This window comes from Gymnogyps californianus, chromosome 19, assembly GCF_018139145.2.
Source record: "Gymnogyps californianus isolate 813 chromosome 19, ASM1813914v2, whole genome shotgun sequence".
Taxonomy (NCBI): domain Eukaryota; kingdom Metazoa; phylum Chordata; class Aves; order Accipitriformes; family Cathartidae; genus Gymnogyps; species Gymnogyps californianus.
The window spans coordinates 853,307-880,182 of NC_059489.1; the positions used below are offsets into that span (position 1 = coordinate 853,307).

The 26,876-nt window shown below is 53.7% G+C and overlaps 2 protein-coding genes across 2 annotated transcripts in view; both read left to right on the forward strand.

Moving 5' to 3' along the window:
• The first annotated feature begins 251 nt into the window (after positions 1-251).
• Positions 252-8,932, forward strand: SLC26A11 (solute carrier family 26 member 11). The gene is made up of 16 exons (XM_050908644.1): positions 252-449; positions 746-938; positions 1,134-1,219; positions 2,133-2,212; positions 3,041-3,183; positions 3,470-3,645; positions 3,801-3,873; positions 4,284-4,334; positions 4,686-4,746; positions 5,118-5,173; positions 5,290-5,430; positions 5,561-5,688; positions 6,104-6,203; positions 6,490-6,626; positions 7,003-7,075; positions 7,890-8,932. Exons 1-16 carry the CDS (start codon positions 252-254, stop codon positions 7,982-7,984), a joined length of 1,791 nt encoding a protein of 596 aa, XP_050764601.1. The 3' UTR covers positions 7,985-8,932.
• A 5,084-nt stretch (positions 8,933-14,016) lies between these two features.
• RNF213 (ring finger protein 213) overlaps positions 14,017-26,876 on the forward strand; it is a 50,633-nt gene continuing 37,773 nt past the window's right edge. The window contains exons 1-17 of the mRNA XM_050908684.1: positions 14,017-14,211; positions 14,760-15,446; positions 16,087-16,268; positions 16,997-17,155; positions 17,433-17,623; positions 17,836-18,116; positions 19,288-19,556; positions 20,610-20,798; positions 21,318-21,516; positions 22,198-22,253; positions 22,526-22,679; positions 23,182-23,334; positions 23,992-24,090; positions 24,910-25,032; positions 25,442-25,622; positions 26,226-26,399; positions 26,679-26,837. Of these exons, the coding sequence (XP_050764641.1) occupies positions 14,017-14,211; positions 14,760-15,446; positions 16,087-16,268; positions 16,997-17,155; positions 17,433-17,623; positions 17,836-18,116; positions 19,288-19,556; positions 20,610-20,798; positions 21,318-21,516; positions 22,198-22,253; positions 22,526-22,679; positions 23,182-23,334; positions 23,992-24,090; positions 24,910-25,032; positions 25,442-25,622; positions 26,226-26,399; positions 26,679-26,837 (3,451 nt within the window). The remainder of the gene's footprint in view (positions 14,212-14,759; positions 15,447-16,086; positions 16,269-16,996; positions 17,156-17,432; positions 17,624-17,835; positions 18,117-19,287; positions 19,557-20,609; positions 20,799-21,317; positions 21,517-22,197; positions 22,254-22,525; positions 22,680-23,181; positions 23,335-23,991; positions 24,091-24,909; positions 25,033-25,441; positions 25,623-26,225; positions 26,400-26,678; positions 26,838-26,876) is intronic.

Sequence of the window (26,876 nt, forward strand, 5' to 3'; positions counted from 1 at the left end):
GCTCAGATCCGGCCCGGGCGGAGCCACCGGCCCCGCGGCTGGGAACGGGGCCGCCCCGGCCCCGCGGGAGCGCCCGCTCCGCTCCGCTCCGCTCCGCGGGGACTCCTGCCGCCTCCCGGGGCGGCTGCCAGCCCCCCGGTCCCTCTTGCCTGCCCCGGACCCCGCGGCTGTGGCGGGGAGCCCGGCGCGGCCGGGCCGGGGGCGGAGGGGGCTGGATGGAGGCGGCCGGGCTGGGGGACGCTGCCCCGGCCATGCCGGCGCCGGGACCCCGGCAGCGCGGGCAGAGCTGCCCGTGCCCGGGGGTGCGGACGAGGCTGCCGGTCCTGCGCTGGCTCCCGCGCTATTCTCTGGCCTGGCTGCAGCTCGACCTGATCGCCGGCCTGACCGTGGGGCTCACCGTCGTGCCGCAGGCGCTGGCGTACGCCGAGGTAGCCGGGTTGCCTCTCCAGGTGGGTGGCGGTGCCCTGCGGCCCTGGGTGCCCGGGGACACCCGCTCCCTGACCGCTGCTTGCGGCCTGGCGGTACGGCGGGCAGGGCGGGCAGGGCTGGACGGCCGGCGGCCGAGGGCTGGTCCTGTGCAGTCGCCCGTTTTCCGGGGCAAGAAGCCGCCAACGCCATGTCTTTGCTCAGGGCTGGCTGCGGGCGCTGGAGGGACCCGAGGGCAGCCCAGCTGTCCTCGTCCCAGAGGCGTCTGGCTTTTCCCGGCTCCGAGCGTTGTGCCAGTGCTCCTTTTGTCCCCGTGCAGTACGGCCTCTATTCTTCCTTCATGGGCTGCTTTGTCTACTGCATCCTGGGCACCGCCAAGGACGTGACGCTGGGTCCCACAGCCATCATGTCGCTGCTTGTCTCTTCGTACGCATTCCATGAGCCTGTCTATGCCATCCTGCTCGCCTTCCTCTCTGGCTGCATCCAGCTGGCCATGGGGCTCCTGCACCTCGGTGAGATGCTCTTGCCGTGCATGGTTGTGTTTTTAGGATATTGCTGTACATCCTGTAGTTGTTCCCCCCGTCTCCTTTGCTCTCCGAGACACTGGGGTTGTCCTGCTAACGCTTGTGACAGCTCTGTGTGCATGCAAACACCCTGTGCTCCCCATCGGGGCCAGCAGCGTGCTTACTGCCGCCTGTTCCGTGCAGGTTTCCTTCTGGACTTCATTTCCTCCCCAGTCATTAAAGGGTTTACATCAGCTGCTTCCATCACCATTAGCTTCAACCAGGTCAAGGTAGGGCCTGCTGGTCTGCTCTGGATGCCTTGCCTGCTCTCTCCTGGAGCCGGCTGTGCTGCGGAGCTGGGATATTTAGTACCGGGCTGGGCGATGTTCTCGGTGTGAGAGGAAGGAGCCCCAAAGTGGGCACGGGTCCCCCCTGCCAGTGGTTCTGGCGGGTCCCTGAGTGCTCTGCTCTGAGCAGACCAAGCTGAACGCACCCTCTGCCTGTGACCAGCTGATGGCATTCAGGACACCAGTAAAACCAGGACATTTGATTTGGTCGCTTGCAGGAGGTGCTGGGTGATTCTCTCGGCAGGGTGGGTTTGCGGTGATGGGAGGCGTGGTGGGTTTGCAGCTCTGCCAGTCCCTCGCTGGCCTCTCAGGGACCTGAGAGCCCTCCGGCTCTTCTGGGACTGCAATGCTTCCTTTGTGGTTAACCAAAATCAGAGACTCCGGGAGATGGTGTCAGGCTGTGCGAGGAACCAGCGGGGCAGTGTTGGCTAATGGCTGCGGTCACAGCGGGGGGCTGCTGCGAAGGCGCTGGGCCCTTGCTGCTGCTGCCGGCGCGGTGCAGGGGGACGGCAGGGCTGCGCAGGCTGGGCTGGGGCCCCAAACTGAACCCCCTCCCGGGAGCTGCGCAGTTGTGTGTGCAGGACGGGGTGGAGGCATCTCAGGGCCTGGGAACGGGGAAAAAATCAGAGCATCTCTGAGCCCTGCCAGCACCGAGCTGTGCAGGGAAAGGGTCGTCCTGAAGCGTGTGCGGGAGCACGGAGTGGCTGCTGAGGAGCTCTCCTACCAGCAGCATCAACACTGTGCATGTGCCAGGGCCCCGGGCAGGGCTGAGCCCCGGTGCTCCTGGCAGTCCTTCCATGGCACCCGGCAGCTTGGCTCGTGCCGGGCTTTCACCAGGCTTTGTCTTCTTGCACAGAACATCCTGGGGCTGCAGGGGATCCCTCGGCAGTTTTTCCTGCAGGTGTATGAGACGCTGCGGAGGATCGGGGAGACCAGGTCAGCACTGTCCCTGTGCCTGCCCTGCTCCGTCCCCCTGCAGCTGCGGGGTCTCGGGCTCTGCTGCTTCGCTCCCCGTCTCTTTGGTCACACCTTGGACCGATTTCTCGGTCCCTGCCCAGCGCTGTGACACAAGTGCTTGTTCTCAGCCATTTCCATTTGAGCTGGACGTTTGAAGATGGGGGAGCATGCGGGCTCCCAAGCTGCTAAAGGGGAGGGATGGGGCACGCTTGTTCTATTTTCTGCTCCCAGTTAGGTACACGAGGATGTTGCCAGCCCAAAGGCACATCCTTGGGACTGTCTGTGTCGTAAGTCCTCCTCCAGTTTTTGACAGTCCAAGAGGGAGCTCAGGCATCCCCGTGCCCCCCGCCCTCTCCCGTTAGCTGCACCCGTGGCTTGGGGTCTGTGCCGCAGCCTGGGTTTCACAGACAGCACAGTGACACGCAGGGTCAGCTTCATCACGGCTGGCAGAACACCTCCCTGCCTAGCTGTGAGGGGCAGCAGCGGGAGGAGGAGGAGGCAGATCCTGCCGCACAGATCCTGCCTGTCGCAGGGGACCTTCTTCCCTGTTTATGAAGAGCCCACAAACCCATTAGCATCACACCGCTGACTGGGGGACACCCCCTCCTCCCTCTCCTGCTGCCCCCCAGGGAGGCGATGAGTTTTGCCGGTGGTGCGGAGGTGCCGGCAGCATCCCTGCGAGCTGTGCACCTCCCTGCAGAGCCACGGCACGTGCCCGGACACACACTCTTCCTCCCACGGGGCTTTGGGGTGGCTCTCCCTGTGCCCCGCAGCGTGTTTGGGCTGGCACCGATGTGCCTGTTGCAGGGCTGGGGACGCCGTCCTGGGGCTGGCCTGCCTGGCCGCGCTGGCAGGGCTCCGGGCGATGAAGAGCCGCCTGCCCCGAGCTGCCCGTGCGGAGCCGCTGGCTGCCAGGGTCAGCTACCTGATCGTCTGGACCTCCGCCACGGGTGCGTTGGCCATCCGCTGCCCTCTCCCCTCCTGTGGCCATCCCTCCTGGGGTCTCGTCTCTTCAGGGCAGGGAGGAGACAGCCCGAAACTGGTAAAGCCCAGGTCGGTGGGAGCTGAGACCTGGAGGTGGGTCGGGGAGGACAAAGTCCCAAGGACGGTCCTGCTGCTGTGCATGCCCCTTCCTAAGGCTTGGAAGACCTCGGCAGCCCGGGTACCCACCTCCTGCCGTCCCTCCCACCGCCCTGGGCTCTGGGCAGGTTTTCATGGTTGCTCTCTCCACTGCAGCACGCAACGCCCTTGTAGTCCTGTTTGCTGGTCTGGTTGCTTACTCCTTCCAAGTGATGGGCTCCCAGCCGTTCATGCTCACCGGCAGCATCCCCCGGGGCCTCCCTGCCTTCCGGCTGCCACGCTTCTCCATGGCTGCACCCAACGGCACCGTCACTTTCCAGAGCATGGTGGAGGTGGGTGCCAGGCTGGCCAGCGGAGGCTGGGCTCCCCATGGGCTGTTGTCTCCTTACTCCTGCGTTTGCTGGCTCCCCGCGCAGTGGGAGGAGGCTCTGCTGCGGGGCGACCCTCGTCCCTCAGTGGCAACATTCTCTGCATCCTTCCCTCCCAGGACATGGGGGTCGGGCTGGCCGTGGTCCCGCTCATGGGTCTGCTGGAGACCATTGCGATTGCCAAGGCTTTTGGTACGGCTGCGCCAAACTCCCTTGCCTGCGCTCGCAGGAGGGGTCTCTGCAGGGGGCTTGGGGTGCTGGGGAGGGTGCTGTTCCCACGGGGGCAGCGGGAGGGACTGGGCTGCCCGTGCCAAGCCCGGTTCATAGCGTGGGCTGGCAGGAGGGGTCCTGCGCGGTGCTGCCGACCCCCTCCCCTGGCCAGGCAGCTCCCCCATGCCTGATGGGGGAGCAGGCTGGGGGTTCCCTGCGTTGTGCACAGCCGAAGTTTGCACAGGAGCTGCGTGTTGTCTCGGGGTGCTCCTGTGCCCGGGGGGTGCCGGGACAGGACCCATGGCTGTGCCAAGCGCTGCTGGCCCTGCTCCGTGCGCGTGGTGGGTTGTGCCTGCGGGAAGCTCAGGGCGATGCCGCTTATCTCCTTTCAGCCTCGCAGAACGATTACAGGATTGACCCCAACCAGGAGCTGCTGGCTATGGGTAAGAGGCCGCTCAGAGCAGGAGGGCAGGGGGTAGGGATCCGGCCCAAGTGCTGCCGTGTGTCCCACAGCCCCTGAGCTACCAGAGATCCCCATCTCAGCAGTCCTACCTCTCTGTGAAGTTTTACCTTTCTTATCTTGCATGCTGCCCCCACCCCAAGCCTTTCTCACAGCTTAGCAATTTCCAGAGCAGCCTGAGCCCAGCTCACACGGCTGGACGGGCTCCGATCTGGCCCCGGGTACCAGCCCAGGGATGGAGGAGGTGATGACAGGGGCACAGACCCATCTTGCGGCCCCGGGCGGTGCCTCCCGTAGCTGCTGCATCCCCAGCCTCTCTCCTTCCCCACTGCAGGCTTTGCCAACGTCTTGGGCTCCTTCGTCTCATCGTATCCCATCACGGGCAGCTTTGGCCGGTGGGTAGCAGGAGGGGGAGCGGAGCCCCAGCCCACAGCATGCTCGCTGGGGCTGTGGGGTGAGGGGGCTCTGCAAGATCTTGGGCAGAAGGTTGTGCGGAGCCCGGTGGGTCACTGAGCTCGTGTCCTGGTCCCCAGCACCTTGGCTGCTGGGTTCTGCATGGGTCCCACGGCCACCTTCCCTCCCATCTCGCGTGCTCTGCGGTCCTGCTGCAGGCTGGGAGCTGCGGGCTTGCTCGTGTTTCTCCGTGGTGGGGTCTGATGGGGTGGGTGGTTTTCCTGGGTGGGGTCTCGGTGCAGTGGGTGGGGGCAGCTGCCGGCCCCGGCCAGCCCCAGCGCAGCCTGGGACAGCGTGTTGCTTTGCATTTCAGGACAGCGGTGAACGCGCAGTCGGGGGTCTGCACCCCCGCGGGAGGGCTCGTCACAGGTAGAGCCCCAACCCTGCCGTGGGCTGCTCTGCAGGCCCCCATGCCCGGCACCCGCTCCCCCGGGCACCCTGGGCGTCGGGGGCCCCATGGCTCAGGTGCTCCCCATCTCCCGCAGGCGCCCTGGTCCTGCTCTCGCTGGCGTACCTCACCTCGCTCTTCTACTACATCCCCAAAGCGGCGCTGGCTGCCGTCATCATCTCGGCTGTGGTCCCCATGTTTGATGCTGGGATCTTCAGGACGCTCTGGCGGGTTAAGAGTGAGGGCACGAGCTGGGGGCAGTCGATCCCCCAGTGCAACCCGGCTCTGCCTGCAGAGCAGGCACTGTCCCGGAGGGCCCTGTGGCACGAGGACGAGGCGCAGCCGAGCCTGGGTTGTCTCTCTTGCAGGGCTGGACCTTGTACCCCTCTGTGTGACGTTCCTGCTCTGCTTCTGGGAGGTCCAGTATGGCATCGTGGCTGGGGTGCTGGTCTCGGGGATTCTCCTGCTCTACTCCATTGCCAGGCCCCCAATAAAGGTGGGCTTCACACCTCCCCTTGGATGCGACGGGGCCAGCTGGGCTCGCCAGGGAGCGGGGAGCTGGGAGAGGCCTCCCTGAGGGCAGCGGGGTGTTGGGATGCAGGATGCTTCTGTCCTGCTCCCGCCCTCTCCCATGCCGTCAACGCAGCACAGGGACCCCTTTCAAAGAGCGCAGGGAAAGGAGTATCCCAGGAGCTGAGAGCAGGAGAGGGAGGCATTGCTGTCCCTGTTCCTGCTGATGCTGGGGTGTGTGCAGGAGGGGGGTTTCCCTGAGGGATGGGGGCTCCCGTGTGTCCCCCTCCAGCCGGGAGGACGGGGCTTTGCTTTGTCGCACTGGCAGTGGTCCCCGCCTGGGGAAGGTCACAGCCCCGAGCTCCCCGCGACTCGGCCCCCTCCACTGGGGTCTTGCACAGGTGTCGGAGGGGGACGTGCTCCTCGTGCAGCCGGGGAGCAGCCTGCACTTCCCAGCCATCGAATGCCTCCAGGATGCCGTGTGCAGCCGCGCTCTGGCAGGTACGGTGCTCCCCGGCCCGCCGGCTTGTCCTGGGGACCCGGCTGTAACCCAGTGCCCAACTGAATCACTTCTGGTGGGGGTGGCAAGTGGTGCCCAGACCTGCAGGCTGCGGGTGCAAGGAGCGACAACACAGCTTCCCTGCGACGGGGACCAGCCCCTGGCCGCTGCCGCTCTCCCCGAGGCTGTCTCACCCCTTCCAGCCACGGCTCTGGCTCTAAGGGCTGTGTTCCCTGGGCTGGTCATTTCTGGACTCGTCAGGGACATGACCGTATGCTCTTCTTCCAGGAGCATCTCCACCACGCTCCGTCATCCTGGACTGTTGCCACATCAGCAGCATCGATTACACGGTGGTGGTGGGGCTGGCAGAGCTGCTGCAGGAGCTGCGCAAGCACGGCCTCTCGCTGGCCTTCTGCAGCCTGCAGGTACGTGGGACGCAGCCTCGGCTGGCCCTGCGCCGGGTCCTGCTGCCTCTGCCCAGGCCAGGCATCAGCTCTGCTCCCCAGGGCAGGGTCTGTGCTGACGGGCTCAGCCCAGCCGCCTTCCCCGCGCGGTCTGCGCTGGCCGCTGGCACCTGCCATGAGGATGCTGCTGCCTCTCTTTTGGTAGCACCTTCATCATCTCAAGCGCCTTCATCTCAAAGAGGTGGAGGCTGCAGCATCTCTGAGCCCAGCTGCGGGATGCGGGGCGGCAGGGAAGGGCTGCATCCTCCGCCCTGGGCTGGCTGGGGGGCTCATAGCCCCGGAGAGATGGGAAGCGGCCAGCAGCAGGCTCTCCCAGCCCAGGTTTCTCTGCCCTCAGGACCCCGTTCTCCAAGTCCTGCTATCTGCAGACTTAGAAGGATTCCAGCATTTCCCCAGCCGGGAGGAGGCAGGTGAGGCTCTGGGCTGCCCAGGGTGCTCTCCCGGGGCTGGGGTCCCCCAGGCTGCTGCTGAGCAGGGCTTTGGAAGACGAACCTGGGAATCTGACCTTTGTCAAGCCCCAAAGCTGCAGTGCGGGGGGCTGCAGGGGCCTGGCTCGTGGGAAGGCAAGGAGGAGCCCCTCCGGAGAGCAGGGTCACCCTGGCCTTGGGGATTCATGGCGAGCTGTTGTGGTTTAACCCGGCAGGCAGCTAAACGCCACACAGCCGATCGCTCACTCCCCCCCCGTGGGATGGGGGAGAGAATCAGAAAAAAGGGAAAACTCGTGGGTTGAGATAAAGACAGTTTAATAGGACAGAAAAGGAAGGGAAAATTATAATAATGATAAAAGAATACACAAAACAAGTGATGCACAAGGCAATTGCTTCCCACCCGCTGACCGATGCCCAGCCAGTCCCCCAGCAGCGGGCCACCACCCCCCGGCCAACTCCCCCCAGTTTTATTGTTCAGCACAACGTCCTATGGTCTGGAATATCCCTTTGGCCAGTTTGGGTCAGCCATCCCGGCTGTGTCCCCTCCCAGCTTCTTGTGCAGCCCCAGCCTCCTCGCTGGCCGGGCAGTATGAGAACCTGAAAAGTCCTTGGCTTAGTGTAAGCACTGCTCAGCAACAACTAAGACATCGGTGTGTTATCAACACGATTCTCATCCGAAATCCAAAACACAGCACTACACCAGCTACTAGGAAGAAAATTAACTCTATCCCAGCCGAAACCGGGACATGAGCCTTGGCTTAACTCTCTGTCCTGCTTCTTCCCCTTCCTGGCTCAGAGCGGTGCGGAGGAGCGGAGCCGGGGGGCGGTGGGGCAGCCCCCTTCGCCAGCACCAGCCAGAGCTCGCTGCTGCCCGCGGGGCTCATCCAGTGAGTCCAGGAGCTGCCTGGGACCTCCCCAGGGGCAGCGTCACCTTGCCGTCTCCTTGCCTCCGATTGCGCCGGGGCTGTACGTCCTGTGCCGCGCAGAGCAGTGGCCGTGACACCCCGGTGACATCCGACCAACAGCCTCCACGGGAGCCGCCTGCCCCTGCCCTGCCTCCTGGGCCGCTGGGTGGGATGCCTGTCGGGGGACCGTGCCCATGTCCCACGCAGGGGAGCGCTGAGCAGCACCAGCCCAACCCCACGCCGGCTGCGCAGGCGGCACGAGGGGAGGGAGTGCTGGTGGAGACACTGGGACCAGGGGTCCGGCTGGTCCCACACTGGTTCCCCAGCCCCGCCGGAGCTCTGGCACCTCGCCGCCTCTGCAGGCCAAGGACAGGCGGTCCGTGGAAGGGGTTAGTGGGGCGAAATGGTTCCCTATCACAGTCATTGGGAAAAAGCCATCCCGCCTCCAGGCCTTCCCCATCCTCGAAGCTGCTGCCTTTTTTAAATCAGCTGTTTTAATTCTGGAGACTTTTCTTATTCTGGGACATACTGAACTGTGACACAGAGTGTACTCTTGTCAAAGCGAGTTTCAAGGATGTTGGCGCTGCCCTCCAAGCCTAAGGGCACGCTGCAGCTCTCAACCTCAGGCTGCTAGGAGATGACAAACATCAGTGATTTTGCTCCTTACTGATCCCTCTTGGTTTGTGGGGTGTTCTGCCAAATGCTGCCATCGGGCAGGGCTGGGCTGTCCCCCCGTGGGTGCAGCCCCTCGCCTGACTCCTGCCAGGCACCGGAGGGGACAGGCACTGTGACACCAGCTTGTGCTTGCCTTGCTGTGAAATGGGTGCAAAAAGCAATAGTGCTGTCAGGTAGCGGGGCTGGGGAGGGCAGGGTTCAGGAGAAAGCAGTTTTCCTAAACTGCCCTTGGCTGACAGCCCCGTAAGGAGGGTATAATAAAGCAGTAATTGCAAATGAGTCAGCATGATCTCTGCCTTCCTTTGGAGAAAGCTTTTTCCTTTTGTGTGGGAAGGACAAATTAAACTCTAATTTCTGGGCGCTGCTGAGCAAACCAAGGAAAAGAAACTGAAACCAAGCTCAGGCTGCCCAGTTGCTCTGCCTGAAGGCACGCTCCGGCACAGCTCCTCCTGCCAAAGGTTTCGCAGGTTTTGCAGGGGCAGCAGAGGTGCCCGGGAGCCACAAAACAGCCGGGGCCGACAGGTCCTGCCGCTGGAGGCTGGAGGAGTGTTTGTTTCTGCAGCGGAGCAGCGCTGGGCGGCGAGTTCCTTGCTGCACCGGCAGCAGATAAGCATTTGCAGAACTGGAAGGGCACGTGTGCCCTCTCTTCCCGTCCATCCGTCCATCTGTCTCCACAGACCAGCGCAGAGACGGAGCAGATTGGACCCGTTTCTCTTCACGTCGTGTGGGAGCTGGCTGCAGCCCTGCGCTATGTGAGGTTGTGCTGTGAAGGCGGCTCCGCACGCCTGGAGAGGAGCTCAGCGAGACAGCAGCAGGAGGGGGCTCAGGTAACCCCCTGCCCGGGGACGCGGGGAGGAGCAAGAGTGGGAAAAGAGAGGGGTAAGGGGGTAAAAAGGGCCGGTTGTGTGTAAATAGCGTGTGTACTCGAACTCGTGTGTGAGCGCTAGTGAAGATGAGGTCTGCTGGGGGCCCGTCTTCAGCTCTGGGACGGGGTGACAGCCGCGTCCCCACTGTTGACTGTTGGATCCAGCACGATATATTTTCCTCCAACACACTTGCCCTCCCCACCGCCGCTGGCAGGCCCCGTCCTGCATCCCTGCGCTGTCCGGGGGGCACGTGCACTTAACAGAAGGGTGAAACACCCCACGGCTGCCCCCAGCGCTGACACAGCCCCGCTCCAGCGGTCTGAGGAGGCTGTTAACAACCATTTGCTGCCTGTGTTACTGCAGCAGCTCAGAGACCAGACGGGAAGGAGAAGCGATCGATGGATGGTGGCCTGAGGGATGTTTCACTCCAGGCAGTGGTGGGAGGTTGGAATGTCTCCATCCCACCAGCCCGAAGTAGAAAAAAGAGGGGCTTTGCTGGAGGTCTGGGAGCTGCTGAACCTGGGCTCAGAAGGAAGAGAAGGGGGCTGAGCTCCAGGCCTGCGCCCACCGGGGCTGCCCCGCCGGCCCCGGGGCGGCTGGAGCGGGCAGCGGGCATCCAGCTCTGGGCTGGAACTGGCCGCCGGATCGATGAAAAGCCTCTCCCAAGCCCTCCGCAACGGGCTGGGCTGTTGGGAAGCTCTCGGTGCAGAGGTACCAGGCGAGGTTTGGGCATCCCGGGGAGAGCAGAGCACCCGCTCACTCCCGCCGGCAGCGGCCCTTGGCTGCGCTTCTCCGGTGCCCGGGAGGATGCCCGGCGGCCCGGCCCGCTCTCCAGCACCGCTGCCGCCCGTAGACGCCAGGGCCCCCGGGGGGGGACGGGACACGGGACGGCGGGACGGGACACCCCCGCCCGGCTCCGGTAGCCGCGGTAGGGCGGGACCCCGGCGGGAGCCTCCCGGTGGAAGGCGGCCAGAGCCGCTACCGGCCCCGCCGCGGCGGGATTGGCGGGGCCGGACCGGGGCCGGGCGGCGGCGGTGGTGACGTCCCAGAAACGAAAGTTAGCGGCTCGGCGGAAAAGCGAAACTTTGGCGGGCGGGAGGCGGCGGCTCGGCTCGGCGGAGCGGGCGCTGCAGGTGCCGGTCCCAGGCCCGGTGGTGAGTTGCGTTGCCGGGACCGGCGGGTGGCGGGGCGAGGCGGGGCGGGCGGCGAGGCAGCGCTGCGGGCTGGGCCGGGGCACCGGGTCTGGGCTTAGCGGGGGGCTTCGGTGCGGGTGCCGCGGTGCGGGGGCTTCCCTACCGGGCCCGGGGGGGGGGGGGGGGGGGCGGCGCGCTGCGGGCTCCGGGCCCCGCTGCAACCTCGCGGTGTGCCCTGAACCCCCAATGCGCCCCGGTCCCCCGGTGCGTCCCGACCCTCCGGTGCGTCCGGCCGTCCCCTGGGCACTCCCCTCCTCTCTCCTCCCTGTGCACCCGGGACACCCCTACCCTTTGGTGATCCCGGTCCTCCCCGCGGTGCACCCCCGCCATACCGGTGCCCCCCCGGTGCCTCCCAGTGCCCCGGCCATCCTGGCCCCCAACCCCCGGTGCCCCCGGCCCCCCCCGCGCAGGCTGGGCGGTGCAGGCAGCCCCGCCCCTTGCCCGCCGGCCCTCACCTAACGGGCCTCATTTGCATTCCTTCTGCCCTTCGCCACGCCATTGGCCCATCCACGCCGGCTCGTTTGCATATCTACCCGGGAGAGGCGGGAGTTGGCGCCTATCCGCGGGGAATGAGTGGCACTTCATTTGCATATAGGCTCCGCCCAAGGGTCAGCCACGCCTTCGCCCCGGGCGGTGCAGGTGAGGGCCGGGGCTGCGGCCTCCGCCCGGTCCCGCTCGGCCCGGCCCGGCCCCAGCCTTCCCTCGGCGCGGCCCGGGGGGACGGGGCCGCCGGCCTGCCTGGCGGGAGCAGCACCCTGCAGACCTCCGGGCTACCGGGGGCAGGGAGCGGGGCCTGCCAAGGAGGCCGCCCGAGCCCGCTCTGGTGGCAGAATATGGCTCGGCCCGCATCCGGGCCCGCTGGGCCGCGCTGCCCTCCCTGTGCCCTGCCGGGTCCGGTGCGTTCCCAAATGCGTTTAATTTTAAAAGGTCTCTGCGCAGAGTGGAGTAGCGATTTTTTATTTGTTTATTTTTTTAAAGCTGTTTGTGGTTCTCCCGCCCCCCCTCAGCTTGTGAGCTGGCGCAGCTGAGGGACGGCGGCCATCGGGTTGTGCGTGGCCGGCTGGCAAAGGCCCTGTGGCTGAGGGCATCGCTCTTAATTACCACAGTTTGTTTCCTGAAAATAAAACCGGAGCTGGGAGGAAGGTTATGTGACAAAGGTTCATTACTTCACGTTAATATCTGTATTTCTCTTTCTGCCCCATCCTTTTCTCTCCCTCTGTGGCTCCAAAAAGCTTATCGCAGAGTTGGCGGCTGGGAAACATGAAGTGCCGTCTGTGTCAGTTTGTTTCTGGGGATGATTCTCCCGGTTCTTGCAGCAAGTGCGGGGCCCAGCTGGCTCCCGTCGCCGGCACTGGGGACGAGGATTCAGGTAGGAGGATGCAATGCGGGGTGAGCTGGGGGACACCACGTGGGGGGGCTGGCTGGAGCACGGTGCTGGCGTGTCCTGGGGCTGTACGGTGACCATACGCTGCGGGTGTCCACTGGTTCTTGTGTTAGCCCTGGTGCTTTTGTAGCTCTGGGCTGCTCTTGTCTCAAACTTCCCTTGCGTTACTGGCCAGAGGCGGAGTTTTTCTCGCTTTGCAGTGACTGGTGGGGGACGGAGAGAGAAGAGAGTCAGTCGCTGGCACCTCCTGCACACATTCTCCACACTCAGATCTCCAGTGTTGAACTAGTTTCTGTTTTGCCAATGAACTGGTGCCATTTTTATGGAATGCTGTATTACAAAGACCGGTCTAGTCCCTCTTGAACCAGAATTTCCTATCTTCAGCTTATTGTTAGGTTTAGAATTCACTCCTTGAATTTCTGTTTGACAACATGCTAATTCTGACTCTATGAACAGTAACAGAATCAAATACACAACTAATGCAGTTACACTGGGGGAAATATTTCCTAATCCTTTATTTTGTTAGAGAGAATGACCTGGGCCACCAGAATTGGTTTTGGTTTGTTGGTATAAAGAAGTAGGATCCTAAAAGAATACACTAAATCAGAATCAGCCTGCTGTAGTCCTGACAAGATCAATTCTTAGCAAATCCCTCTGCAATACAGAATGGCAAGGTAACAAACCCAGGATCTCCAGCTGTTAAATGCTGTAGGAAAAACATCCAAAGCATCTGTTCTGGTGGTCAGAAAGCTTTGTCCCTGCTTCTGGCAACGATTAAAGGCAGCGGAAGGTGTTGTAGTGCTTTACCAGGTAAATATGCTCTCTGTCTGGGGGACCAGGGAGTTCCACCAAGTAAATGTGTGCAGGTCAAGCCTTGTCAACAGAGTCACTGAGGAGCAGGAGAAGCTCAGGGAGGAGCTTAAACTCTTCAGATAATGGCATGATAGTAAATTAGATGTGAAACAATATTGCAAAGGGTGCCTGCTTCAGGTACAAAACAACTCACTGTCATTAAGCATGGTGCAGCCTTTGGGCTGTAATACTCAAAGGGGCTGTGAGCTGCCTTCACTGTGATTTTTGTGCTCCTGCTCCCAAGAATACCCAGAGGAAATCAGTGTCTCTTGGTGTTGGTTCATCTCCACTCAAAGAGGTTAAAAGCTTTTGCTCTCAAAATTGGGGTAGAGGCAGCGCTGAAGAGCCTGTGAAACAGGTCTGCAGAAGGCAGAGACCTACTGTGATGCCTGACTCGGGTCTGAGCTGCCTTTTCACAGATTTTAAGGACTAGATAAAACTGTTGAAGATAAAAAGGGAGTTTCCCGTGCCTTCCTGGACACAACGTTCGGCTGCGTGGTAGAGGTCACACAGCCAGTCCAGAAGGCTGTGAAAGCAGAGAAGTGCCAATGTCCTGTCACCGCACATCTTGAGGGTCCTTGAGCATTTTGACAGGCAGTTGTGGATCCCAGTGCCTGCTGCTTTGGCCAGTAGCATGTTAGCTGGAGGTAGGAAAGGGATAGATCAGTACCTCAATACAGTAGTTTATCTTAATTATTCTGCTGCTGACTGCAGGGGCCTTGGAGAGGGAAGGAGGCTGTGCTAGGGAGGATGGTGTCATTGCTAGTGGTAGCTGTTGAACAGGGAACAACAAAGTGGCTCTTGGGTGTTCAATTCATACATTTACTCAGCAGCAGACCCTGCTTGCTCACCACCAGCTGAGAACTCTTTTCTTTCCTGATTCTCTAGTTTAACAATGAGCCTTGCCTCCATTGCAGAAAGAGAGGTGAAGCTCGTTCCACTCCCTGATACAGGAGCAGAGCCTGGAGGAGAGGTGAAGGGAGAAGGTGCTGATGGGCCTTCTTCCACCACTGAAACAAAGGAGGAGGAGGAGGAGGGAGGGTCGCTGATGGAGAACGCAGGATCTCTGATCAATACCTCAGAGGCCACACCTGAATGCACTGCAGGTGGGCCTCCCTCCTCTACTGAAGCACAGGAGGAAGAGGGAGCATCGCTGCTGGAGGGTGTAACAGCTCCAAGTGATAGCTTGGAGACCGCACCTCAGTGCATGGCCGGTGATTCTTCTGCAAAGTCATGGAAGAGGGTAAGGCTCTTTGTCAGTGCTGAGGAGCAGCAATAGCTGGTAACTTGTTGCGCTCTCTTTTACAAAGCAATGAGGCTGGGCTGCATCACCACGAATCCCTTTGGCCTGCATCTGCATGCTGCTGCCTGTGTTCCTAGGCAAACTGTAGATGTATTTGCTTACGTTAAGTGTTGTGTATGCAGACGGCTGATGTGCTGAGCGGTATGGCTCCCCCTAACAGTACCTTCGCTGCTTTGAGGGAAACAGTACAGAATTCAGCTTAGTCATTGGTCTGATCTTGTTAGTGAGCATCATGCTCAGCGCTGCTCTGCGTTCCTGCTGAGAAAGTCTTGCATATTAAAACTACAGAATTCTCAAGAGTTAACTTGCATTTCACCTGCCATAGAAGATGGTAGCTGGTCTTGTCCCTTCTCTTCCTGATCGTGCTCCATTTATGCAGTGTAGCAGGAAGGTGTTGGTACTAGCTGCAATGGAGGAGGTGACAAAGAATTTCTCTTTGACAATGAATAAACAGATGTTGTGTTGTTCCTTCTTTTTTTTTTTAATAGAGAAAGAGGAGGAATAAAGCAAAGAAGGGTCCTTCCAGCTCCGGGGAGCAGGACTCTCTGCCTCCTCTAAGCACAGCAGCAGCTCAAACGACAGAATTGCCTGATACATGTGTCATTCCACAAGAAATCCAAACCCTGGGCAGCGAAGTATCCAAACCGGGTGCTGTTGTACTTGCTGGTGACAGTGGAGACGCACGTGAAAGCGACGGGACGTTGGGTCACTTGGGAAAGGAAGCTGGAAGTGTGGAAGCGGTCGCAGAAGGCGGTCACAGCAGTGTAGCTGTGATGACCCCAGCGAAGGAGAGCAGCACGGATAATGTGGCTGCCCCATCTCCAAGCTCTGCAGCCCCAAAGGAGAAGGTGGGAGGTGGAAATACCACAGAGTGTGGAGAAACGGTCAGGAGTAATGTGGAAGGGGGCAGTCGTGCCCCTGACGCTGGCCAGCTTCCAGAAACCAGACCAGATTCCCAGTCCTCAGGTAGCAGTAAGAAACTGGCCTCAACAGGGGAGACAGCAAGCATTTCCTCTGGGTTGTCTCCTGGTACGGGAGCGCCTAAAAGTAAGCCTGCAGCTCCTTGTGCTGAACATCGAAGTCAAGACACAAAGACTCAACCTGTGGTCAAAAGCTCGCAGGCTGGGAAGGATAAACAAGACACCAGGCAGACAGCGAGTGGTTCGACTTCCAAGGTAAGTGTGTGAGTGAACACTGGTGAGTATTTGGTTGAGTTGGGCAAAGTTTCCCTTTATGACTATGGTTCTTTTGTGGTGTCAGTAAAGCTGAAGACCACAAGGCTGGGAATACGGGGTGAAAGCAAGGAATGCTAAGAAGTTTCTTTCAAGTTTTGCTCTCCTGTGTGTTAGTTCTAGCACAGTGCTCTCTCTGAGTGGTTGCTCAGTTACCCCCAGGAGCTGTGAACTTGTCTGTTCTCCAGCCAGCTCTTCCAGTGAGCTCTGTCAGGTCTCCTCTAAGGAGGAATCTTCATGCTTTGTAGCTGTCTGTGCTCCACTCATGGACAGGCCTGTAAAGCTGTAAGTTGCTGTTGGTTATCTTTCATTTTCTTTACACTCCATCCTCTGGGGACCTGTGGCTTATTGACCTGACTTCTTGCCAATGTTTGTAGATTGGATTCCTCTTGCAATCTATGCATTCCTTCCCTTAACCAGTAGCTTCCCTCAGTGAGGGATTAGTATTTCCAGAAGTATGAAGCTAGCTGGTATGCTGTGATTTCTGGATCTTCCCAGGTGTCTGAAGAGATGTTGGCTATTTCTGCAGATGTACTTCCAGAGTCTCCCGTTTAATTGGGCATTGTCTGCCTTCCTATTGCAGAATGAAGACGCAAAGGAGAAAAAGAAGACCCCAGGTGAGAAAGTGCACAAAGTAAATGAGAAGACAAATCAGACCAAAGGACCTGAGGTTGCTAGAAAGGATGAGGCTTCAGCTGTAACAGTCAGTCACAAGGACAAAAAGGAACAAAGAAAGCAGAAACCCGTGGATAAGATTAAAGAAAGGTGAGAACACCACTGCTGCTCCCCAGCATTCTTTGCTTACAGGATTTGGTGTGAGGAGGAGTGGAGGACTCCAGACTGAGGCAGGGGATTGAAGTACTAAGATTAGGCCTGCGTGTATCTTAGATATGTGGAAATAGAATTGTCTTAAAACTGAGGTAAACTACTGCTCGTGCAAAAGAGAGCCAATGTTTAATTGGGAGTTGCAGCACAGGTCATGTACTGGGTTATGTGGTACACTTGGTACTTGAACCTTTTTGAGTATCTGATGAATTAAAAAAAAAAGATTGCCCTCTTATTTCTTACTCTTATGAGCAACATGTGCTTCACACATGTAACTCTCTAGATTAATGGTGTGAAGATCTGTTTTGATCAGTGTAACTTGTTTTGCTTAATGTGTATGAGCTGGAAGAGAGATAAAGCATGGCCATCTCAGGTGACTCTGCTGGGTGAGGTATTTCTGTTGGCTTACCAATGCAGTGGCCCAGATACACGTGGCCAGAGCATTTAATGCTGCCTTTAGGAACCCATTTTTCCTTTTTACACTAGGCTTTACACTAGGCTTGCTATGTAGCATCAGTTTGAGTGAACTGCTGACAGAGCTTATGGGTCTTGCATGCAGTAAGCTAGTGGCTCAAATCTTATTTGTTCTTTATAATGACTTGTTCAATTTAAAAAAAAAAAGTAAAAATTAGCATTCTTTCTATTTTCCTTCTAATTCTTTCTTGTAGTTCTGTGAGCCGAAATGATGGTGTTACAGTATATTTCCATGCAATATTATCCAAAGACTTCAAACTAAACCCTGAGATCCATAAAGTGTTCATCAGGGCTGAAGGTGTTTCTCCCTATGCAAACTGGAAGGACAACATTTGTGAGCTGAACTGCACCAAGTAAGTACCCTCTTGAGTCACACAGAGGCACAGGAGTGTTCTGGCTCTGGAGAATAGGATGCAATGTGGTACTTCATTTAATACGTAAGACTAGCTGTATGTCTGTAGGTGGGTGTTGCCACAAAGGGTTTTCGTCGTGGTGATAACTATTCTCAAACTTCCATCATGAAAGAATAATCACTGTTCCTATTAAAAATGGAGTGGAGCATGGAAAAGGAAGTATATAGATCAGCTGACAAGTCCTTTGCCTTCCTTTGCTGTGTTTTGTGTTTCCTAGGCATCTAGGAGAACATGGATACCTCATTGAAGGCGCTGTAACTCTTGCAAAAGAAAATATTAATAAAGACATTCCTTACAAATATTGGGTTACCTGTGGTGAAGGGGAGTATGAATTTATTTACAAGCGTTCAGTATCAAGTCATGTGAATCGCTGCTTATTCATAAGAGGCTACTTGCTCAACAATGGAGGTGAGCTTTTCTGACTGGATCTGCATATTGGGATGATCTCTAACTTCATATGGACTAGCATTATTATTAGACAGCACTGTCTGAAGTTGGAAGCTTAATGGCTCAGTGGGGATATTTCTGTGGACAGCTGAAAGAGTGAAGGCATGTGCAAATGTGTGTTTGTTTCTCAAATGATTGTTTTCCTGTGTTCTCATCTGTGTTTCTTATTCTAGAATGGCATCAGTATGATGATATTGTGTGTGCAAAGCCTTCTGTAATGAAGAACTTTTGGAATATGTTATCTCGCGATAAAAACAAAGATGTGGTGGAAGGGAAGATAATAGCTGCAAATATTATGTTAGAAAATATCTTCAGCATTCTTGAAACCTTGAGTCCTGACAACCTGAGAAACTTCTTCTCCCAGCTGAGACAGTTTTATGCTGTTACAACAGACCCACGGGTACATGATGGCAGGGGAATGCCATGGACAGAGTTGAACTTTGGCAGACAGCAGGTAATCTGTTTTCTTTTAACAGATACTAGAAAACAGGCATTCAGTTACTAAACGCAGAACTTTAATTTTGCTGTTGACCTTGTTGGATTAATTTTGCTTTTCTAGTTAAAAAGTTCAGGTGTGACAGAACCAGCGTGGATCCCTTTGGGGTGACTGCCACCATCTGCCTTGGGAACTTCAGTCACACCTCTGTGATTAGGTGCTGTTCTGAATATCCCATTACGGGTCAGCAGCAGAGCTGTGATGTGGTGACTTCTTACTTGAGTGGCTTCTGTGTCTGGATATTTATTTCCTAAGCCTGGCCCTTTTAGTTTTCCTGCCAGTCAGTGTCACCAACTTACCTGCCCTCATCTTTGACTCCAAACCTGCCTTCTTTTTGAGACGAGCTCCTCCTGGTCCAGTTCTAAGCAGTGACGCAGACAGGGCTTCTGGAGTCCTAAATTTCTTAACTGGCATAATTATGAAATATGGCAAAAACATCATGTTGTCTTTTTTGGGTCTTTGGACTGATGTCAGGGCTGCTCGTTTCTAACTCTCCACAGCCTCCCTCCTCCTGGTGATGCGGGAGAGGCCACAAGATAGCATACCTGCCCAGCTCAGCAGAGCCCACTGGTGTTTCATGTCACTGCTGGTTTTCAGAAGGGTGATTTTGGTATCACCAAGCACCACAGTACTATGGACCCCCTGGACGTGGTCTCAGAGTACCTTTTGGGGGCTCTGGGTAAGGACAGAAATCTCTCTCCCTTCGCTGACTCCCAACCAAGCCTGAGTCCACTGGGAAGCTGGAGTCTGCTTGTGGTGTGCGATGGTGACGTAAGGCAGTGTTGGGTGTACAACTGCTCAGCTCACCGGTTCCCTTCCTGAGATCTGCCCCGGTCTCTTGATGCTCCCCAGCTCTGCTGGGCATGGGAAGATGCAGCAGTAGCTGAGTGGTGGGAGCTGGTAGCACAGAAAGGGGCACCAAACCAGTCACAGGTACTGGGGTACCACGCCTGATGTTCTAGTGGTGGTCAGTACCATGTGTGCTTAGATCCCGATACTGCCATGGTGCTGTGGGGTGTACAGGGCTATCAAGTGTCCTTGCTGTAACTGGCAGAAGAAAATGGCTTCAGAAGAAAAAGACTTGCTGGGGAACTAATACTGTCATTGGTTTTTCTTCCCTTTATCCTAGGTGAATGATTTGCTGCTAAAATATATGAGGAAAATAGCTTGTCCTTTCCTTGCAGCAGAAGGTGCAAAAGCATCGCAGGAGGACATAGTAATAAAAAGTAAACTAGCTCTGGGGCTCACCATTCTTACAGTAGTTGAAAAACTCACGCTTCCAGCACTTCAAAGCGATCTGGCTGGCCTGTGTAGCCTCTTGTGCTTGGATAAGGTGTCACAACAAACCATACTGGATGAGATGCATCATATCGCAAAGGCTTTTTCAACTGTTACTAGGTATGTCACTGGAGCACTTACAAGGTAACTAACTGGGCTGGTTTTGCTGCAAGTGTAGCACCCTGTGATAAAACAGTAAGGGATTCAGCTCTGTAGTGTCAGAGTCAGGAAAAAAATGAGATTTGAAGGGATCATTGGAGCTCTCTGTTCCAACCTCCTGCTTGAAGCAGGGCTAACGTCCAGGCAAGGTCGCAGTCAAGTTCTGAAAAACTCCAGGGATGAAGATTGCATGACCTCTCTGGGGCCCTCTTAGTCACATACTTACCTTGATGTGAAAAATATTTTCTTTTTGTCCAAACAGGATTTCCCTTATTGCAGATTGTCACTGTTGCCAGAGTAGTAGATTGAGTTAAAACTTGTTTTTTCTTTATATATAAAAATCTTATGTGTTATCCTTTTCTGTCAAGCAGTTTCTAGCTTCTTACCTGTTTGCTATTCATACTTACAAACTCCAGTGATCGGGATCATCATGTGTTTACTCATTTAAATTTAAATGCCGTATTTGGATTCTTCTTGTCTCTTCTGACATGCATCATTACACATGTTTTCTGTTGATTTTTCCTCAGAGTGCCTGCTTATTAGACTGTTATCTAACTGCTTATCTGGCACTCGAATTTCTAGTTCTTCACTTGCTCAGCTGCAGCTGTTAAATTTCCTTTTGGAGGCCTTTATAGTACTTCAGCCCAACCAAGGAGGCCAAGAATTGTCCCTAGAATGCTTGGCTCTGCATCTGTGTTGCCCAGTCCCTCACTGAGCTGTGGGGGGCTCACGTGGAATCCGTAGATAAAGTATTGGCACTTATTCTTAGTGCTATATTTGTAGGGTTTGTGCACAGAGATTCAAGTAAGATTACAGCTTCAAGTCTTAAACTTCTACCATATATACTCTTCAATGAAGATAAGATTGAGCTAAAATAATTACCAGAAGTTATTTGAAGGTACATAGTGAAATTGAGATGTAGCCTCCCCTCCCTGCCTCCCCCCAGACATTCTTGAGTCCTGTAAAAAGCTATTCTTTTACTTTGTGTGTGTGTTTTGGTATTTTTTTTTTTAGTTTGAAGGCTTCCCTGACAAACTTGTGCCAGAGATGCATTGATGAGCAAGTAGACCAGTGGGTGTGGATTCTTCCTTGTCTGCATTTCTTTGCTGCTCCTCTGCAGCATGACCACTTGGCGATGGAAGAAGATACCTGGGCAGGGCTGGAAGGGCTTCCATTTGCTGAAACAAGGATGAAGCAAGATATGTGAGTTTTCCAGAACTACTAGTTATATCCAGTGCCTTGACACTGTAGTTGGTGGTGATCACCTTACTTTATCTCTTTTTTTCTTTTTTTGCTCCCTTGTTTTTAAAAAATAAGAAACGTAGCATGTTGATGGTGGATATTTGCGGTATATGAACACAGACATATTGGTTGATTATGGTGTAGCAAAGCTGTGCAGTATATTACCTTTCAGACACAAACCCTTAATTCTGCAAGCCGTGGAGCAGCTTGCGTGGTTGGTGATGCCTGGCCTGAGTTAAAGCAGCTCATGACATGCATTGTGCAGAATCTGAGCAAGACCTGGAGTTTATTTTCCTTGAGTGCTTCTGCTCAGTAGTTTGACACTGCTTCTGTGATCGCTGGGTCTTGAGGTCTTCCACTGATCTTCAGCTGTAAATGAAAAAAGCACGGGAGTGAGAATAAGAGTCCTCTGTGGGCTGAACAAGCTCTTAGCCTTTTGTACCTTGAAAACTTGAAGGTTTTGTTTTGCCTGCCCTCCAGGGGGACCCTACTGCAACTAATGAAAGAAAAGAAATACTTGATGGAATTTGATAAGACTCTGGTCAAGTCCTGGATCTGTGTGCTGCCCCTGGAGAGCCTGGCTGCATTTATAGAAGACTTCTCCAGTGATTTGTTAGTTACTCTTCAAGGTGTTTCTTACAGATTAGAGAACATTGACCTTTCATGGAACAGTTCTAAGGTTTGTCTTCTGGCAGCTTTACCTAGCTAAGGGATAAAGGCTGAAACTGGGCTGTAGTGTGCATTTTAGCAGAACTGACTGTCACTGAAGGGAGTGTGGTTGGTAGCAGGTCAGAGCACAAAGAGCTTAAAACTTAGCTAAAAGCACAAATAGTTGCTCTGAAGTAGGAGACTCCTAAGAGGAGATGAGAGGGTGTATCTGTAGCAAAAAACATTGTTGGCATTGATGAGAGAAGGGTCTGCTTATCTGGATTTGCTCTTAGTCACTGATGGCAAATATTTTAATCCTGAGATCCTCAGATGGCTGTCTGAAGCTATTTTTTGCACCGCTCTTGGGGGTTTGGGCGAGGTGCTGCTGGTTTCAGAGATTTTCCTGCCTGTTGTGAAAAAGCTTGTGTTTGTGTGAGGGCAGCAGGAACTGGACATTGCAACTAATAATAATAAATTTTGAACCCCTAGCTTGTAAGAAGTTCAGGTTTTGTTTGTACAAATAGTAGCCACCTATATGTTGACTCTGACATTTAGTAAATAATTTTTGCCGTTTTATAGCGTATTTATAAAAGCGCTGGAGAAGGCATGGAAGAATAGTGAATTCCCTCTTTCACAGCATCCCCTTAACTAATGAGAAACCGGTCTGTAAAATTCCTTCCACAGGTTAATATTTCTATCTTCTCATTCTTAGGTAGTAGAGAGTCTTCTAGAGACACTGCTGTGTACCTTGGATGAGAAACAGGCCAGGTAACTGAAGTGCACTTTTGTGAGAGCATCGTCCTTTTTATTTACACCATGCCTGTGGGGTGGGGTTATGCTTGTAGCTTGAATGTGTGCATTGAAATATATATGAATAAAAGAATCCTGTATTTCTCTCTCTCTGTCAGATAGCAACATTTTTAAAAATCCATCTGAGGGAGGGATGGTTAGTTGCCACACTGTATTGAATATTGAATATCTTTCGTTTATTGTTTCTTTGAGCAGAAAATAAATTCTTCCTCTTTATTCCTGTCCTTCAGAGCTCTGGAAGCTCGTTCTTGGCAGTCCTGCTTGACCTGTTGCCTCAAGCTGCACAAGAGGGTCTGCAAGTATGTGAAGTGGGGGAAGTTGTTCATGATTCCTGCCACTTCTGCCATGATGATTTCAAAGATTGCCAAACTTCAGCCCACAGCAGTGAGTACCAAGGAACCATTCATGGGTTGATATGAGCAAGATATCTAGAAGTATTAAAATGGTACAACAGAGTGATTTTTAGATCATATCCGTTCTCCATTTGGAAAACTTAATAATCTAATTTAACCAAGATTGTGGTACTTTCAAAAAGTTGTGAAATCATTTGATGGTTTTGATTCTCCTTATTGAAAATAAGGTCAAATGCTTAGGTTGGCTGTCCTGGGTTTTGTTTTATGTCTGTTTTTTTCTTCCCTTAAACATATGTTGTCTTTACTTCCTGGAGTAAGCGTTCTTAAGCACAAACTATTTGTAAACATTGCATTCTCCCAGCCTCCCTCTATCCTTTATTCAAGTAGTGGTGGGTCTCTGTTGCTAGGCATGTTTGTGCTTTGGATGCATTTAGGCCTTCTCTTTTAGAAATATTTATTTAAATCAGTTGTACGTTGCTCTCCTGCTTGAACTGTTCTTTTTTTTTTTTTTTCTTCTCCTGTGTGTGCGGCAGGTTCCAAGGGATGCTGTGCAGGAAGTTCCAGTGGTAGAAGTATTCATTGAAGCTCTGAGAGAGACTCGAACCTGGTTCAGAAATGCTTTAAACCAGAAGTTATTGAAAGAATACCTGGAGCATGTGACATTCTCCTTTTGTTGGGAACTTTGGGTTTGTCATCTTCTAATAATATGAATAAAAAGGTGTTTTACTGTAGCCTAACCATATAGTCTTGAGTCTAATGGCTCTCTGCTGGGAACCGTAGCTGCTGTGGCTGGGTAAGGAATGAGATGGGGACAGACAGTACAGACTACAAGCTGAGAAGCTGCATTGTTTTAAACACTATTGGGCTGAAAAGCAAAGGGCTATAATTGGTGCTGCTCAGCTCACCTTGTTTCTCCTTTTTCTTGGCTGTTCCAAGAGGCATTGCTGGGATGAGGAGCTGCCCCTTGTTGGCGTTTAGCTGGAGCTGTTGTCTTGCTCACCCTGTATGTCCTACTGGCTGTCCTTCAGGCCTTCCAGCAGGCAAAGCACAGAGCAGCTCCTCAGTCTGACTCACTCTGCTCCCAGCCCTCCCTGGGACAGTTTCCAGCACCAATGTGGAAGTGGTTCATCCAAATGTCTCCTTTAGCAACTGAGACATTTTGACACTGTTTGGGCTTAAAAGCTGCCTTTTGCAGCTCTGGGAGTGCTCTTTTTCTTCTGGATGGAAACATCTGAAAGGACTGCAGACTGAGGCCTCTCCTCAGCATAGTTCTTTGAATTTCCTTATCTGAATGTTAAATCTCAGCACTTAGTGTTTTGGGTTGGTTTGCTTCTCACCTGCAGGCCTGGGATAAATTTGTGAAGATCAGCTTTCCGGATGAACAGTTCACTGAGAGGTGGAAGAGGACTTTACTTGCAGATCTGGAGAGAAGAATTCAGGAGGTAGGGTGGACTGCAGGCAGTCACTGTGTGCCGGTGGGCCAAGTTCAGAGCGGATAGACAGTCTTCTGCTCTGCTTAGAGAATAGCTTCTAGAGCCTGAATGGGTGTGTGAAAACACTGTGGCTTTGGTCATAAAAATTGCCATTGCTGTTAAACCATGTTCTGGAGGCTCAAAAATTGGACATGAAAATGTACGATGCTGTATTATTGGTGTCAGAGACTCCCTGCTAGCCTGGCTGCAGTGCTGGTCTGTTCCTAGCAGTGACTGATACCCTGATGCTTTAAAGGAAATTGCACATTTCAAGCAATTACCACCCCTATAGTTTTCAGAAACAGTGGGTGTGAGGTAAGCACCCAAGGACTTACAGAAGCAAAGTTGGTGCTTGTCTCTTTTCATTCATTGTACAGAAATTGTGTTGTCCAGGCTCCCAAATGCGCACACTGTGTAGGTCCCTTCTAAACTGAACTTGTGTATCTCCTCATCTCCTTTCTACATCAGTTGCAAAATTCTTTAAGCCATTGATTTTCATGGTATAATCAGGAAACAAATATTTCCTGGTGGAAGCTTGGCTTGGAGAGATGCATATTAAGTAATCACACATTTTAGACAGAAACAATCTAAAAGATTTTCCAATCATTTGTGTGTGTTCCGTCTCTCTTCCAGGCCCTGATAAACGGGCTGATGCTTGGCTCCACTACGAAACTTAAATTTTTTCGACTTAGTTCCTTTTATTGTCTTAATAGCAGCACTCCTTCATGCTTTCAGAAGAAACACTTTAGAAACTTTAAGTTGATAAGAAATCTCTCTTTTGCCCTATAGGAGTCTCCAGTTAACCAAATCTTAGTCTACTGCTGTCAGCACTCCCAATTTACACAGTTTGACTCTTCAATTGGCGGGTGTTTCAGTAATTGTGCCACAGAGGCTGTAACTGCGGCTTGCCAGGTATTGTATTTTCCCTCAAGGTAGGAAAAGGAAAAGTCAAATTTCCTGTTACATAGAAATCCTGTTGTGTAGTATAAGGATGTGCATTGTGGTGGAAGGAGAGTTGCACATTCAGTCTCTTATTGCTTGAGTTGCTGTGGATTGTTTAAGTTTGTTAAACCAACAACAAAAAATATTGACAAGAAATCAGGAAATGAGGATCCACTTAAAGGGTCCATGAAAAACACTTGTAATGCTTTTGCCATCATGGCCTCTGGTGTCAGTCATGTCACATGGCTGTTTTGGAATATGGCTCAGCACTGGAGGTGTGACTTCTTGACATCAGTGCCTGATCCCGAGACAAAGACGGACGCAGCGTAATCCAAAACGCTGATGCATTCCTCCCTTCTGCCTTGTATGCCTTGTGCAGACTCAGAGCAATCTCCTGGAGAAGATATCTTCCTACAACATGGGCCGATTCAGCCAGCTTGTATCAACTATTATTGTGAAGTCGTGGCCAATCAAGAGTGGGCAGTCTGAGGATGATTTTGATGGGATTTTGCACCACATCCTTACATGGCCTGACATCAAACAGATCTTCAGCTTTAATGGTATGTCTGTTATATTTACAGGAGTCTATGAAAAGCTGTTCTCTGCCTTGCCACTCCCACTTTGCAGAGCAGCAAACAAATATATAAAAATTGTCCTGCTCTTGTTTTATTCCCCATCTCAAAGCTCAAGGTATACAGCCTGTTTTTGGAGAGGAAAGGCTAAGGAAGAGGAGCTAGTATTCCTCTTGTGCTAATCCACTGCAGCCACTTCAGGATTTGTGCTGAACTGCTGAACCTGTAGATCAAGTGGATTTGTAGAACATAACTTCTTTCTCTGAGAAGTTCTAATAAGTTATTGCTACACAAAATAGCAAAAGTGTTTGTCATGTGAATGGATCAAAATGACTTGTGTTTCCTCCACAGGTTCTGGGTATGGGCTCTCCATGGGAAGGTGTCTGAATTGCTCTCCTGAGATCCTGGCTGTTTCTGTTCAGAAAAACATGAGGGGTTGGAGGGTGGTGTGATGAGTTCTCAGGCTTTTGGGTAGGGATTCGAATGGGAAATGGAAGGACTCTGTATCATGACATTGAATAGTTATTGATTCTGCCTAGTTCTTGTGAAGCAGGGCTGATCTAGGTTTTACATGCTTTGTTTCTGGAACAGGAACAAACACAAAGCTCCTAGAAAAACTTACAGATGAAGCAAAGAATGTCATGGCCATAGCAGACTCTGTGTTTACGAGTGTCACCGATGACATCCAGAAAGGGTGTATCCTTGTGAAACATCTGGAAGAGATTCTCCAGCATGAGAAACAGTTCATCTGTATCTGGGAGATAAGTAAGAGCACCATTCAAAGGTGGCATTGTTGGCTTACAGCATCATTGTAGTGATCGATGGCCTACTCTGTTAATGCACTTTGGTGATTAGTAATGCTAATTAAGTCCTTCAGCAGTTAGCAGTGCTGCCCTTATCTTTGTCCTTTATACGGAGCTCCCAGCTCCAGTTTTTGTCGTCTGCATTTCATTGTGGTGTTTGACTCTGCAAATCCAAACCTGAGTTATGGGTGCAGGGGGTGGGAAGTATCTGCCTTGTGACTACAGATGAGTTTTCTTTCAGAGCACCAGCAGTTGTTACTTGAAAACAAAGAACTACTCCAGAGAGAACTGAAAGAACTGCTGCAGAGGAGGCAAGAAGAAGTAACACTTCTCAGAAAAGAGAAAAAAGCAATAGGAACCTTTCTGAACATGTGTAGGAAGGTGCAGGCATCTGTGAAAGGTAGTGTTCTGGGGGAGCAATTTGAAAGCAGCAACTCCA